General features: G+C 34.4%; 1 protein-coding gene across 7 annotated transcripts in view; it reads left to right on the forward strand.

Moving 5' to 3' along the window:
* The window catches only part of ATP11A (ATPase phospholipid transporting 11A), a 119,780-nt gene that overhangs the window by 88,142 nt on the left and 15,669 nt on the right, over positions 1–15,969 (forward strand). For 5 of the 7 annotated variants that reach the window (XM_039714201.1, XM_039714203.1, XM_039714204.1 and 2 more), the window contains 11 exons: positions 1,283–1,356; positions 1,604–1,707; positions 3,388–3,569; positions 4,049–4,300; positions 6,183–6,357; positions 7,593–7,695; positions 7,956–8,101; positions 9,076–9,135; positions 10,717–10,844; positions 12,596–12,731; positions 13,298–13,321. In XM_039714201.1, the coding sequence (XP_039570135.1) occupies positions 1,283–1,356; positions 1,604–1,707; positions 3,388–3,569; positions 4,049–4,300; positions 6,183–6,357; positions 7,593–7,695; positions 7,956–8,101; positions 9,076–9,135; positions 10,717–10,844; positions 12,596–12,731; positions 13,298–13,321 (1,384 nt within the window). The remainder of the gene's footprint in view (positions 1–1,282; positions 1,357–1,603; positions 1,708–3,387; positions 3,570–4,048; positions 4,301–6,182; positions 6,358–7,592; positions 7,696–7,955; positions 8,102–9,075; positions 9,136–10,716; positions 10,845–12,595; positions 12,732–13,297; positions 13,322–15,969) is intronic. The other 2 variants (XM_039714202.1, XM_039714207.1) reach the window with 1 other exon arrangement.

Here is a 15,969-nt window from a genome sequence, read left to right on the forward strand (position 1 = left end):
AATGCTGTGTACCAAATTTGCTGTTCACAGATAATCCATGGAATTTACAGGAGGGTAATATCTGTAGAATAAATTTTGTGGAACATAGTATGAGTCAAATTTTCAATAACATTGAAATAGTACAGCTGTTTCATGGTATGTACATACCCTTGAAAATTTACCTTACACTTCTCTAGATGTTTGGTGGTTAAGTCTGTGGTATATCTGCATCTTCCTGCTTGGGTACCCTGCTAACTGTGCAGGGACTCTTGGACACAAGTATAGGAACCCTGCTGTTACTTTACCCCCTTTTAGGATAATGTGGAGACTTTCTAGGCTCAGCTCATAAGAACTGGAGTCAGTATCATTTGGTGACTCAGAAGAAATCACTGTAATCATTGAGAATTTTCTCCCAAATGCATCACAGTTTGTAGACATAGGCCTGATGTAGCTTTGTAGAGGTCTGAGTTTTCTAGGGTGTTAAAAGGACTTAGGACTGAAGGATCTAGTTAAACAAGCAGATTTGGATAGAGACGAATCCTGAAAAAGTTGGGATTAATGATTGGATTGCTTATGTTTGCTCTGGAAAAAGGGGGGCTCTCTTAAGTTAAGGGGAATGGATAACATAGTAAATGATAGAAGTATACAAACTGATTAAACTAAAACAGTGCAACAGGAGCTTGTGTTCATTTTCCACTTAACAAGGGAAAGGAACATGTGATAAAATCAAATAATAGAAATAATGGCAAGTATAAAACCAGTAAAAAGAAATATTTTTCTATTCACTTGAATAAATTATCTATCAACATTTGAGCAAGATTATGGAATTAGGTCAGCACTTCTAGGAGATTAGGAATAATAAAAATTAGAAAAATATAAAATAAAGACTTGGGTGTAAGCATGCATTTCAAGTTCTAAAGCTATGTCTAAGTATTATACATAGAAACTTACTTTATAATTGGTACTGTGCTCTGCTGCAAGGTTTCTAGTCTTCTACTTAAATTAGAGTGACTGTATATCTGAGGATACTTAGGGACATCACAAGTTATGTTTCAAGTAACTAAGAGCTAAGGGCTTTCCTTACTTACTATGTGCAACCTGCTGTTTCATTCTGTACTAGTTCCATATTCCATAGTACTCAACATAATCTTCCACGTTAGAAGTAATGTTTAATTTATGTGCTTGAAGTCATAATAACCAGTTTAGGAATCAAGAAAATAGAGTTTTGTAAAAAATAGTTCTGTGTCTGTTTCAGGTTTGAATTATTGGAGGTTTGCAGTTTTGATTCTGTGTTCTGTTTCAGGTTTGAATTATTGGAGGTTTTCAGTTTTGATTCTGTGAGACGGCGAATGAGTGTAATCGTTAAATCTTCAACAGGTAGGGCTGTCACATTCTGTTTGATTTTTTTGTCTCACTTGAATTTGTTTCTGATTTATCGGAGTTAAACATACACAGTCTATAAACATACACAGTCTGTATGGCTTTCTTTATAAAATAAGGGACCAGTATGAGTACAAATGTTACCAAAAAGTTGGAAGAAAATATTTTGAAAACTTACTAATTTGGATGTTTTTTGAAGAAAGTATATTTGGTCATTTTGAATTCCATATGCTGTCTCTTTTAGGTGATATATTTCTGTTTTGTAAGGGAGCAGATTCCTCCATATTTCCTAGGGTTAAAGAAGGTAAAATTGAACAAGTACGAGCCCGAGTACAACGCAATGCAGTGGTAAGATTCCATTTTATTGGTCTGTTCACGTGATATCAGTATCCAAAATAAATTCAGTGTTCTGACCTGCTGCTTTTTCTGCTACAAGATTTGTTTTTACAGGCACCAAGGTTATTCTATGCCAAGGTTCACTCAGGCTTTGTGGCTAGCAGTCTTTGTAACTCCTTTATTTGCATCTGTTCTCCATCTCGTCTTCCAAATGTCAGTTGTGGTGTGATATGAATACATTAGATATGCCCAGCTCTGTGTTAAACCAGAGGTCATCAGTTAGCTCGTTAGTATGGCAGTTTCACAATAGTGGTTTGAATTAATTTTTGAATAGAAGAAAAGTGAAAAACAGTAAGTCTCTGTAAAAACTATTGCTAGTTTCAGCCCCCAGCCTTAGCAACTGTGATTTTCTGCCTTTGATTGCTTTATAAGCTCTGAGGAGACAGTCCAGTGATCATCAATATCTTATATTTTTGCTTGCTAAAAATCAGCTATGAACTGGCTGATCATCTTCAAAAGAAATTTAGAACTTGGTTTTATCTGAAAGTAGTATTTGGAGTGGTCAAGTATTGAATTTTGCTGTATCTGAAAATATGGAGAACTGATTGCAATGCAGGACAACTGCCAGTCTTACAATAGAGTATAATTTGCTGGCATCCAGTACTCAGACTGGAGACAAAGTATTATTACAGATATGTGGAAGAAAACCTGCTACAGTGTCACTTGCTTTTGTTTTGAAACAAAAAGATCACAAAGTGTTTTACTAAGCTTCATTTTATGGGACAGCTGGCTGATAATTACAAATAAAAGAGGCTAATGAAATTGAAAAGTATTTACGTATCATATCCATTCAGTGTCTGTCAAGAAAGACATCCAGACCAGCACCTATTTATTCATCCTGCATAATTGGAAATAGGACTACCTCCTGCACACAGTAGCCTCTCCAAGAACATACCTGGCACCTGTTTTTATAAATTCCAAGAGTCAGGGAGATATTTTAATAATTGTCCTTATTGGTTTGGTAATAAGTAACTATACGAAGGCCTACTGGATGAATTAAAGTTAAGGAAGCTGAAGTGCCAGTTAAATGGTTTGTGAGAAGCAATATATAACTCAGATGGCAAAACTTTACTGTGTTTCTCCCCACCTTACACAATCTATATACTCCCTTTCATATTCATCACTCAGTTCAGAAGTTTGATGCAGTCTGAATCACCCACAGGTAAATTCTAGTTTTCACTTGATTGAAATGGTATAGTTGGATTTTCACTTTCAGTTCTCTTTGTGATGTTTGGTCCCTGTCTGTGGATCTGTTGCAACACAGCATTGAAATCAGATTCTGCAGAGCTACTATTTATTTTACTATTATTTATTCTGACTCATCCTGCCTAATTATACACATAGGAAAATAAACCTTTACCTTGACTTTGCCTTCTCTTGTAATCTCATATATCCAACTGTATCACTGGGCTGTTTACCTTCTGGAGATTGAGGTTGGTCCATCAGGTTGTAGCTGCTTCTGGGGCAGAACAGAATTAAGTTGAACCATATCCAATCCATACTATACTGTACTAGTCTAAACATAGTCACTTCATGATGTTCCTTTTTCAAATCCTCCAGCATAAACACCAGCAAGAAGTCTAAGAAGAGTTTTGTGAAATGCATTTTGTTTCTTTTGATTGTGGTCTTTAGGAGGGACTGCGAACGTTGTGTGTTGCATATAAGAAGCTCACAGCAGAAGAATATCAGAATGTACAGAAGCTGCTGCAGAGTGCAAAGCTGGCCCTTCAGGAGCGGGATAAGAAATTGGCAGAAGTGTATGAGAAGATAGAAAGAGATTTTATATTACTTGGTGCTACAGCTGTGGAAGATCGGTTAGTTAGTACATTTCTTAGTTTCTTACCTTCAGTGATGATGACAGAGTAATTGATGACTCTTTTTCTGCATTAGAGAATTTTTGGGAAACCCCGTGTTTTAATTAATTCCACACCCTTAGCTCACTAAAATTACATGTGGTAACTTTATAACCTAATAAGCAACTGATAATAGCTAAGTGTACAAAAATCAGTGTATTTGAACCATGTAATAATTTGTGAATCGAGTTATAGTCAAAAGTTTCAGAGGGAAGGTCTAAAAAATGGGTATTGAGGAAATGAAGAAAGAATCTTTAGGTCTTAAAAATATTCAAAAACATATACTAGTCCCCTAAACATTTTGGAGTCCTACTTTGGGGAAAATTCTTAGATCTGATAACTTCTATTGAAACTTTTTATTTGTTTATGAAAATCTTTCCATAAAGACCTTTCTCATTTCCAAGCAATCCATCAATATATGTTGTCAATTGACTTTACAGACTACAAGAAAAAGCTGCTGACACTATTGAAGCACTCCAGAAAGCAGGAATTAAAGTTTGGGTTCTGACAGGAGACAAAATGGAGACTGCTGCAGCTACTTGCTATGCTTGCAAACTCTTCCGAAGAAATACACAAATACTTGAGCTAACCACAAAGAAAATTGAGGAACAGAGTTTACACGATGTGCTTTTTGACCTAAACAAAACTGTCATAAGACAAAATGGCAGCTTAACCAGGGATACCTTCTCAGGGTAAGGAAAAAGTTGGATTTTCAGGCCAGAAATGGGCTTCTGGGCATCTTGCAAACAATGAAATTATGACTAATTACCTTAAGAACAGCAGTATGTTCCAGTTTCTGTTGCTAATGTGTGAATTATTTTATGGCAATTAAGTATAAGCTTGTTTAGATAAATTTAGAGTTTCAGTCATGGTTTTTAATCTCATTTCTGGTACTACCTTGACTATTAGAAGAAAAATCACAACTGATACTGTAGTAATTATTCCACCATAAAACTATTAGCAATGAGTTAATAAGCATTTGTGATACTATTTTAGCAGAGGTTTTCTATAACTCATAGCCTTACAACTTAAATCTCTGGACCAGATAATTTTTCTTTGTTCTCCTTACAATTTATACCCCGTTGGTCTAATCAAGAACATTTGTATATTCAGTTAAATAAGTAATTTTTCTCCATGTCATGTGTACCATTTTCTTTAAGTACCACAGGTCTTACAAGGTGTGATCAAACATGTTTGTTTAACTTTTTGTGCAATGCCAAATTCTACGTGTTAAAGCTCTTCGGATTTTTATTTTTTTTAACTTTATCTCCGGAGCTAGAGAATATTACTAAGAAAAAAAAAAAACAGGATTCTACCCATCTATTCAAATTCAGGCTAAAAATATTTCACTCTAATGCAACCAACATGCAGTACATTGCTTGAACTTCATAATGATACCTTTTCATCTGATATCATTGTACACCAGTGGCATTGCCCTATTTGTGCCAGGGTAGCAAAGTGGTGAAAATATCTGGGAACTGTTTTTAACCGTAATTTACTTGTCAAAACCAGCTTCTGTTCTAGTAAAAAAAAAAAAAGATGGAGATGTCTAAAATACATTATAATAAATATGTCTTTTTCTCACAAACACTGGTGTTGGAGAAACCATGGTTTTTGAAATGTATAACCTTCCAAGTGTATAACCTTGGAACACTGAAAAGGGAGTAAAAATAAACCTCAGTGTACATTTATACAACATTCACTGTTGACCTGGAGCCTGAGGCTGCTGTGTAATGCAGGCAGATGCAAGGGTGCTCTGAAATAACTTGTCTGGATGCCACAGACAAGTTATTTCAGAAAATGGTTGCAGTCCAGACCATCTTATTTTCCCCATTGTTTAGCATATGATAAAGTAGTGAATAAACTACTTCCTCTGACTGTGGTTACACTTCTAGCAATGGTCAAATTACTACATACTGCTAATAGATTTTTATGGGTAAGAATATATTGTAATATAATAGGAAACATAAATAATTATTTTATTTTAGTATTAGGAATAAAAGTAAACCTGTATTTGACTTAGCCACTACTCTAAAAGCAAAATATCCATACTCTAGATGTAGACAGTGGCTTTGTCCATCTGGGCCAACAGGTTTCTTTTAGGCATCTCCTTCAAGGCACAATTTACTTCTGTAAAAAAAATTATTTCCTCATCAGAGTACCAAAGGCCTTTCCATTTAACTTATTTTTCTTCTGTGTTATGGAATGTGCCACAAAATTAACTTTATTCCTGCAGCTTGGTTTACCTCACTGCAGTTCTTGGAACCTTTTCAAACCAAACTGAAAAGTCGTTAATTATACACTTATACTCACTGGTCAAGTCACTGAGGTATCAGGTTTATGCATTCAAACTGGTGGAGCACTGTGAACATTTTCAACATAATTCAGAATTTTAAGATGTTGTAAATACCAGTCTTATACAAGGAATTTCAGATTTAGAAATTTATTAACTTTGCGGTATTCTATACTCATTATTTTTTCATTAATTGATTTTCACATAATTCTTATTGCCAGATTTTAAATGTGTCTGTGAATTTTATAGTGACACTTAGTTTATGTTTTATCCCCAAACAGACTTTCAGCTGATACGCAAGATTATGGTTTAATTATTGATGGAGCAGCATTATCATTAATAATGAAACCAAGACACGATGGGAGCTCTGGTAACTACAGAGAGATTTTTCTTAATATTTGCAGGAACTGCACTGCAGTGTTATGCTGTCGAATGGCACCTCTGCAAAAAGCACAGGTTTGTGTTTAGTTTCATAATTACTTGTTAGCTTTGAACATATGTAAATATTGAAGGTTAATACTCTGTATGAATTGCTATGATAACTTAAGATGCTGCCATTCGTTTTTGTATCTTCTAAAATGGAAAAAGTGAAAAAAAAAAGGAGCAAGGAGAATTTCTGCTGGCAAGCAATTTAGATAATGGTATTGCTAAAACAGCACCCGCCTGTGCATCTGAATTTGATTTAAATACATACTATTCAAATTTTATGGTTGGTATATGCCAATATGAACATATTTAATAAATGAACTAACTGCTCTCTATTTAACATAACAAGGTTTGTATAGTCCACTCTTTTGACATGACAAGAACCTGTGTTACTTATTACTGCAGAGTGATTTTTTTTCTCAGTTTTCAACGTAAGTGGAAAGCCAAGAAGAATCCAGACCAAAAAAAAAAAAGTGTATGTTATCATATTTAAGAATACCTGACTGTTCATTTGTCATTTGTATCAAGTAAAAACATATCCTTCCATTACTGAAACCTCTCAAGATAGCTGAAGAACTTTTAAAGGAAAAAAGTACTGGAATATGCATTTGTCTTTTCTTTCAGATTGTCATGTCTTTTTCTCAGTGTGCAGGTACAGCATATGTAACCTTTATTCACACTAACAGATGTATTTAGCCAGCACTATAACTGTCTGGAAGTTTGTAGAAGTTTTTAGTTGCAGCTGAGTTGGTACCAAATTTACAGAAGTGATAATTTGTAATGGAGAGATTTGGAGTCAAGTTTTTAGACAATTTATACAGTAGTTTTTATATGTATACAGAGTCCAATATATTTTCTTCAATGTAGGAAAAAAGTTCAACACAGATGAGAAAGCAGAAGTTTTTAGTCTTTCATTTCAAGATTTCTTTGAAATAGTGCATTCTGTCTCTGGAACCCTCTTAATTTATTGATGCACTGACACAGCATTAAGCAACCTCAACAACATCTTCCATTATTCAGTTCTTCCTTCCTTCTGTCCCATCTCTCTCAAAGTAGTTCAGAAGTATTTAAAAATATTTGGAACAAATACTTTGTAACATGAAGAAACTGTGATCTTTATGCATAGCTGGTGCATTGAGTAATAATTGCTTTTGTGTTCCTTCAGTGAATTTCTTATAAAACTGTCTTGTTAATATTTTTTTAATGTTACACAAAATAAGCAAACCATTACAGAGGAGAGTTTCTAACACTATTTTTTTTTCCAGATTGTAAAGTTGATTAAGTTATCAAAAGAACATCCTATCACATTAGCAATTGGTGATGGAGCAAATGATGTCAGTATGATTCTAGAAGCACATGTTGGTATAGGTAAGGCTGCTGCTTAGTATATTATTTCAAGTGAAATGACAAAACCCCTGTCTTTCTTAAAAATAGGCAAGCTCAAAGAATCAGCTTATATGTGTTATAGACCACGTTTAGTGCCTATATCCTAGGAACTGTATAAGATACAGTCATGATCTCCCATTACATCAGTACCATTGCATTATTATATAATTTTGCAATTTATTGTATCTTTTTAATAGCTCTTTAGTTATTAAATAGCTTCACCTCTGTTTTGTTTTTTAAAGGAATCATTGGCAAAGAAGGTCGTCAAGCAGCAAGAAACAGTGACTATGCAATACCTAAATTTAAACATTTGAAAAAAATGTTGCTTGTTCATGGGCATTTTTATTACATTAGGATATCTGAACTTGTGCAATACTTCTTTTATAAGGTAGGAGAATGCTTATTCCAATTACATAAACCTCAAAAACTTAAATGGTAATGTCTGACTGTATACAGTTTTTCCAGCTAATGGTACAAACCAGCAACAATTCCATAAAGAGATTTTCTTGAATACCAGATGCAGTCCTGAAATAGGATAATTCATTTTATTCTGAGCATGAGGTGAAATAACTGTTATATAGTTAGGTTCTGTAATTGTTGTTACATTTAAAACCAAAATTGTTAACTTACATTTTCATATTCTGCAAATTCCATTTCAGACTGGTCTGCTTATTTCTAGTACCTTCCAGGTTGTCTCTATATTGAACTTTTAAAGCACATTGGAAATAGTATTTGAGAGCTTAGACATCACTGCAAATTAAGTTATGCTAAATTCATTAGGATAGTGTAGGTGGAGAAAGTTCATAGTGAGCATCCCCCTATTTAGACAGTTGTGTTATTTCTGAATGTTGGCATCCAATCCAAGTTCTTTCAGTGAGCAATGAAAGATTATGGAAAGAACTGTCACAAGGTAATTCAGGGTTCTAGTGTTTGACTATAGGTATAATTGGGAGAGGATGGCATTTGGGGTTACAGCTAGAAACATCTTACAGTTGCTTTGCTGGTAACCATGCTAATCCATAAGTATCCATGCTTGCTTATCATGGTTTATCTCCTCCTGCGGATTGTCCCTTTTTTGCTTTGCTTTAACTGAACTGTATTCCTGGATCCCAGATTTCACTGCCCTTGAATTTTCAAACTTTAGCTTTGTAAGATCGTCTTGACAATATTTTTAGTGTTTTTTTTTCTAACAGTACTACTGCAAGATATGACTGTTGGGATTTTTAATATATGTAGTTTTGTCTACTGTTCCTGCAATGCCCACAATTGTTTAGTGTTATAAAACTATGATATACAAATCTATAGCATTGTATATAAATTGGTGCTTGCATTTTGCTTGACAACAGCCACTTTGTTTTTCAGAATGTCTGCTTCATTTTTCCTCAGTTTTTATATCAGTTCTTCTGTGGGTTTTCACAACAGGTTAGTTGATCTTTTTCCATCAATGTAATATTATCTCTTTTGCTTTTTTTGTAACAAAAAAAAAGGATCTTCCTGAAAATTTAGTGTTAATTTACAAAGAACAACATCACTTGTGGTTCTTACGGAGTTCAGTGGCAATTGCATTTAAGTTACAGAAGTCAGTTTTATGAATTATCATAAAAGCAATGTTAAAGTCAAGGAATACAGAAATACAACATTTGGAAATGTCAGTGCAAAGTGAAATGTGTGTGGGAAATGTACAGTCAGTTAGATTTAAGCCTACAGGATGTGAATAGAGGAAATCCTGAAAGATGAGTAATTGAATCAGTTGTTCATTTTTAGAATCCAGAATGAAAATGAGACAATAAACTAGTCTTCTCTAGCATGAACAGCTATGCATTACAAATTTCAGATGAATGGCAGCATTCAATTAGTTGAAAAAAAATGTAAAAACTGAAAAAATAGAGGAAAAGTGAACTGTTGCTCACCAAAAACGTGCCATCATTCAGGAGATGATCCGGTATTTGCCTTCCTAAATTTTTGTTTCTTTTCTCACTTGCTCTCATCTAACTTGTGTAGAAAAGATCTACCTCTTCTTTCTTCTGAATGAGGAAGCAAAAAACAAAGGAATGAATGACTGAATTTAGACAAAAAGTGTTTATGTTTTCTGTATTAAATTGAGCGAGTGTTGGATTTAATTGGGAGAAAATAGTACTATTGCTTTGAATTTGTTGGAAGAAAGCCCCAGGAGGAGTTAAAATGACAAAAGCGTTTCTTCTGTTTTGGTTTCCATTTCAAACAGCCACTGAAAACTTTGTAGGTTTTATAAAGCATTATTACGATTTAGATATAAAAGCATGTGTTATGAAAATTTAGCTTAATTTTTTATCCTTTTAAGTGATAATTTTGAATCATGAAGGGGGTTTTGATAGCAATTTTTCCAGAATAAATGATTACCAAATAGGTTTTGGGAAATGACCAGCTCTTTTTATGGGGTGACATGGTAAGTTTGCAGGTACACTTATGATATATACATGAAAAAGAATCTCAGTGAGAAGAAGGATCAGAGACACATTGGGATATTTCATCTTCGGGATGTTTGGGAAGCTCATTGCAGTCATAAACAGCTGGAAAACCTCCGAAGTGCTCCTGCTTCTTCTTTGAATACCTCCATGTTTTATGGATGTTGAGGAGATAAAAGGGAAGTGAGATACATGGATGTTGTGTCAGAGAAGAATTTCTGCTTCCAAAGTAATGTGCTGTTCAGTTTGGGTACTTAGGAGCTGGTATTACAGCTGAAACAGTAGGAGGGGCCAGGATGTGGACCAGACTGGTCCATGAAATAGATTTTTCTGCTGATCTTTTTCCTCCAGGTAAATGGAATACAAGTGGAGAGTTGTGTCCTGTATCAGTTATCAGCTGTTCAGGGATACTTGTCTCCATTCTGAAGGAATATAACTTTGGTTGCCTGCAGAAGTTCACGTATTCATTTTAAATCAAGTCTCATGCAGAGGATTTAATTTTAAAGTAAGATTTCATTTTAAATTAAAAGTAGTTGATTTAATTCTTTTCCATCTACAGACTTTGTATGATACTGCGTATCTAACACTGTACAATATCAGCTTCACCTCCCTTCCTATCCTCTTGTACAGTCTAATGGAACAACATGTCAGTGCAGACACACTCAAGAGAGAGCCTGCCCTGTACAGGTAAAATTAAAACACTGTACCCCAAAGTTTGACTGTTCAGTTGTGGGATCTGTGTCTGTTACAGTGGAAGTCCTCAGGATTTCAGTACCACAAAGATACATCAACATCTGATACACTGCAGCAGAGGGGGGTTGAAGGCCACATGCATGGCCTACATAGTACAGTAGATAAACATGTAGTTTTATATGCACATTTACAAACCACACTATGCATTTGCTGCAAAGGGAGTGAGAGCAAAATAGAAATCACTGTTTAACAAAATTCAGATTAGGAGATTTATTTTAGTACTCTTTATTTCCTCCAACCATGGGGAGGAAACATGGGGGACAGAAGTATTTTAAAAAAAGAAAACATGCTTGTTTTCTCAAGATACATGTTTTATTCAGAAAGAAAAGATGACTGAGTGTTAGTGTGTATCATAGGATGTATTCTGTGTGCTGTCCAGCATTGACCTCTGCATATTGTTGACTCACTTCTGGGCATTGGAATTGACTTGTTTAGGTTTTTATCCACTTGAAATACAGTTCTTGCCAATTAACTGCATTTGGCCATCTAAATTAGGAACAGTGTCCAGTTTAGATCCTTCTAGCTGCAAAGCCAGTACATTTCATGGAGGGGTAACAGTAGATAATCAAAGGAAAAACATTATTTGAAAGAAGTAATATTAGCTGTCCAAACTTTAATCAATGTAGTGATATGTTTTTACCAATGAAGTTGAAGAGGAATGCAATGTTTAGTTTCAACAGTAATGTTTTTATTTTCACTTTGATGTTTTGAATGTTTTAAATTTAGAAATGGTAATTCAGAAGCCTTTTTTTTGTTTATGAAAGCTAGCAGAGCTTATTTGTCAGAAATCTCTGGGTTTTGATACCTAACAGAGTCTCTTGCTAAGCTGTTTTGGGGAATAGTAGTTGTTCTGGGCCAGGTGAGGCTGTTGTTGGCCACATATGGGTTTGCAGTCTGTACTGTTAATCTCTGGGGAGAAATTACTTTATATGGTCATCAGACAGTCTTTATAAAGTTCATATGGTGGAAGCACTGGTAGGTAGTAAATGTTTCTGTAATTCAGGGTTTTCATGTGACTGTGTCCTGATTTACTGTGATGCATTCTATACTCTATGCCAAGTCGATACATAGCCATTCTGTGGACAAGAACTGAAGTTGTGACATTTAGAATTTTTTATAGTAAGAAAATGCATAGTACTGAAGAGTTCTGTTGTTGACAAATCCTGTATGTTTTTGTGGAAAAACATTTAAGAAACCCTATTTGACCTGAAGCTTCAAGTCAACTGCAAACCACTTGTTTCACATTCCACATAAAATTAATGTTTTATTTTGTTGCAATAGTCCGTATATATCATACTTACATGATATATATATATCCTAGGGGAAATAAAGTAAAGTCTCCAGAGACCTCTAGTGTTTCCACTTAATATCTGCAGTGGATCATGACATACACAGCAAGCACTGGAAAAGAGATACCTTCTCTACAAAGATTGAAAAGTAAATGGGTACAGCACAGGGAGTTTGCCATTGTTGAATTAAGCAGAATTATGGGGAGCAGTAAAAAGGGTTTAGTAAGAATTAAATAAAAATAAATAAAGAGGTCATTTTGAGGAAGGAGTTAGATTTGAAGTGGTAGACAGTTGTAATGTGGAAATGTGGTGGTTTTCAAGAAACAATATTAATGATCTCATTTATTTGGGGTGTTCAGACCTGCTGATAAAGAGTACGTTTCTTGTTTCACACAGAGATGTTGCCAAGAATGCTTTGCTGCGCTGGCGTGCATTTATTTACTGGACATTCCTAGGAGTGTTTGATGCTGTGGTATTTTTCTTTGGTGCCTATTTATTGTTAGATGACACAGTTGTGACCAGCAATGGACAGGTTAGTGTTGGATTTCATCAGTCAATGGTCATTTTTTTAAATGCCAATTGCAAAATGAACATAGTTTTAATTGTTTTCTTCAGTAGTTCATGCAAGATGATAACTTTTTTTATGAGTTACTGTGAGATAGATGAGTTATCTGTTTAATATAATCTGAACTATGCAATAAAACCTACTGTGCATTACTAAGCAGAGACATAGGATTGGATACTAATTAGGAGAAATATATAACATAAATTCCATGTATTACTTCTGAATTTATACAGTAACTTTTCCGTTTCATACTTAACATGCATCTGATGAATATCTGTTTAACATATCAAAAGACTCTCAGTAGAATAGTTATGAGTGATCATAAAAGATCTTAAATATAACAAGCTTTTTAATAGTTTAATTATTTTTGACATATAGCAGCTTAAAATAATCTATCTCTACTTGCTTTGCAGTCACATGAATGCAAATTTTATGAACTTTTGCATTTTATTTATTTTATCCATTGATATTTTGGTCTATTTTATTTGTGTGCTTTTTTTCTTTTTGCTACTTGCTTCTCTTCCTATCCTCAGCTAATGACAACCAGCACTCACATGGTAAGACTATTGTGGATTTGTCATGATATCCATTTCATCTTTCACTGTTCTTGAATTAAACTGTTAAAGAGCAGTAAAATATCATTTAAGCCTACAGTTAGGAATGTTCTTTATAGGTACTCTATAAGTACTTAAAAGGAACTTTATACGTAGTATATTGAGGTATATGAGGTGCGGTAAAGAGCCACGAACTTTAAAAAAGCTTTTTTGCTTCCTTGCATTTTGTTATTCTGTTGTATGTTTTTCTGTAACCTACATTTTGTTACTGACTCTCTGCTATAGAATTTTTTTATAGTTTATGCTATAATGTGCTTTAATGGCTTTAGAAAATATCCTCAAAGTGAGAGAGAAAATAAACTCTACACAGTTTTGTTGCCTGTGTGCAACATGCACATTTGCTAGAAATGCAGTATTCAAATATCATTAAAAACCACCTTTGTGACATCTGTCAGAGAAATGACCTTCTAGTGTGAGAGAGAGCACGTGTTAAAAAGCATTTTTCTTAAGGACACAATGAACTTCCACTAGGCAGAATTGTACCCTGCACTATAGCTTTTTTGGGTACCATTATGCTGTTAGATGTCCAAAATTCTTCATCACCATATACATATGGTGCTGAAAATTAGAGTTACCATACCTGTACCAATTTTGTAAACAGTTTATATTGCAAATTTTCTGACTCAGTTCCTTTCTGAAATTCTAGTTGTCTTCCATTGCACACATTCAATCTAATTCTAAGCCTCTAAAGCCAGATTTATGCCTAATTCTCAAATTTCAGATGTTGAAGTCTACAACTAGATACCCATGTTAACACTTGAAGATAATGTATTTCTTGAGGGGACATTCTGAGTCTTGAATGTCTGTGATAGAAAATTTGTCATTATTTTGAGGATGCATGCCTGTGTTTATGTATAAAACTTGAGAGACCTTGAGCTGCAGTTTTAAATTTAAATGCTTGAAAATTTCAAGTGTTCAGGAATAGTCGGAGACACTTACCTGAGTTCATACACACATGAATGCTAATGGATGTTGATAGTTATTTCCCAATTTTTAAATTATGCTTACATCTGGAAAAAGTCAGTGAAGAATTTGAAGGTTTGAAAGGTTTGCTACTGCAACAAGATGTTATTATTGAACAGGGGAAAGGTAGAAAGTAATAAAGAACAAAAAAAACTGACAGTAACACTGATGCCATGAGTGATATGTAGTGATACAAGTCAGGTTCCAGATTGTTAAAATGGGTACTGAAGCAAATTTTTTGATTTTTTTTTTCCCCCCACAAACAAACTAATCACTATTATTGCAAAACTAGTAAAAAATTACCAAAGTTAAGATCTTTCCCATACAATGATGCCTGTCAGACTAACATGAATGTACCATTAAGCTGCTTCTGAACACAATTTCCCCCAAAATGTTTCTCAGTATTCAGAAATTAGTTCGAAACTATTTGCTTCCTGTAGTGTGATATTACTAGAATAATGGAAAAGTGTACGTCTTGTCACTGAGATCTATTTCATAAATGCCTCCCTTGGTCATTTTCTGGCAAACAAAACTGAGATGCCAAAGATTTATCTCCTATAAATTGTTACAAATTTATGATAGTGGTTTGTGTGTATGGTGTTCCACTGTGGATAGGACATCAGGGTTGGTGTTGCAAAAACATACAGTTAGAAACAATCTACTGAAGAAAGGTAAGAAGAAAGGGAGGCTCTGTAGAAGTCATTGCAGATCGCAAATGTAATCTTAGTTTACCTATATAATAAAATGTATTTCCTGGGTGATTTTCTTTATTTTCACATTTGATACAGAGTATATTAAATGCAATTAATTTAATATAGTTGAGAGAGACTAAGTTAAAAGGAATAACTGAATGAGAACTACAAAACAACAGGAAGGAAGATAGGTGAGCAGAATGCTGAAATAGAACATGGAAGATCAACAAATACTGTCACAGTAAGAGGAAGGAAAGTCTTGGATAGGCTGGGAGCAGAACATAGAAAAATACTTGTTAAGAAACTAGATGTTAACAAACAGACTTACAAAAAAATGATTCATTGGTTGAAGGCATGAGTGGTATCTTAAGATATTCAATGCTTAAAAGACATTGTGCATTTTTGTAACTCACACCTTCCCATATTGCTTTGCTTGCCTTTCTCTGTGCCAAAGTAGCAGCTTTTTGGATCTTGTCCCTGTGCTGGGACTCTACTTTCTGAGTCAGTAAGATGGGTAGATTAGGGGTTTGGTTGCAGACCAATGCTTTCTATCTAGCCTAACAAACAGACACAGGAAGGTTGTTTCAAATTCTTTATTTCATCTAGTGGCTTTTATTGCAAATATGGACAAATATTCAGTATGCAGAAACTTAGACTGACACTGGGTTCTCTGAGAGATGCTGCATATGACATGAGAATATTGTAAAATTTATCTGCAAGAAGAAAGTTGGTAAATGGCTTGATTGGAAGTTGCCTATCCAGATTCCTGTCTGGTGTTAACTGCACAGTTTTTTTTAGGGCACAGAAAACATAATGATGGCATGAGCCTATTACATATCAAAGTAATAGATAAAAATGATGGAGGTTTTGTTAATTTTATCTAGTGTTCAGTAGACTCAGTCACACAGTAAGTAGTTTTAAAATAGTGAAATGATT

The sequence above is a fragment of the Passer montanus genome, unplaced genomic scaffold (genome assembly GCF_014805655.1).
Source record: "Passer montanus isolate IOZ18808 unplaced genomic scaffold, ASM1480565v1 scaffold3, whole genome shotgun sequence".
Classification (NCBI taxonomy): domain Eukaryota; kingdom Metazoa; phylum Chordata; class Aves; order Passeriformes; family Passeridae; genus Passer; species Passer montanus.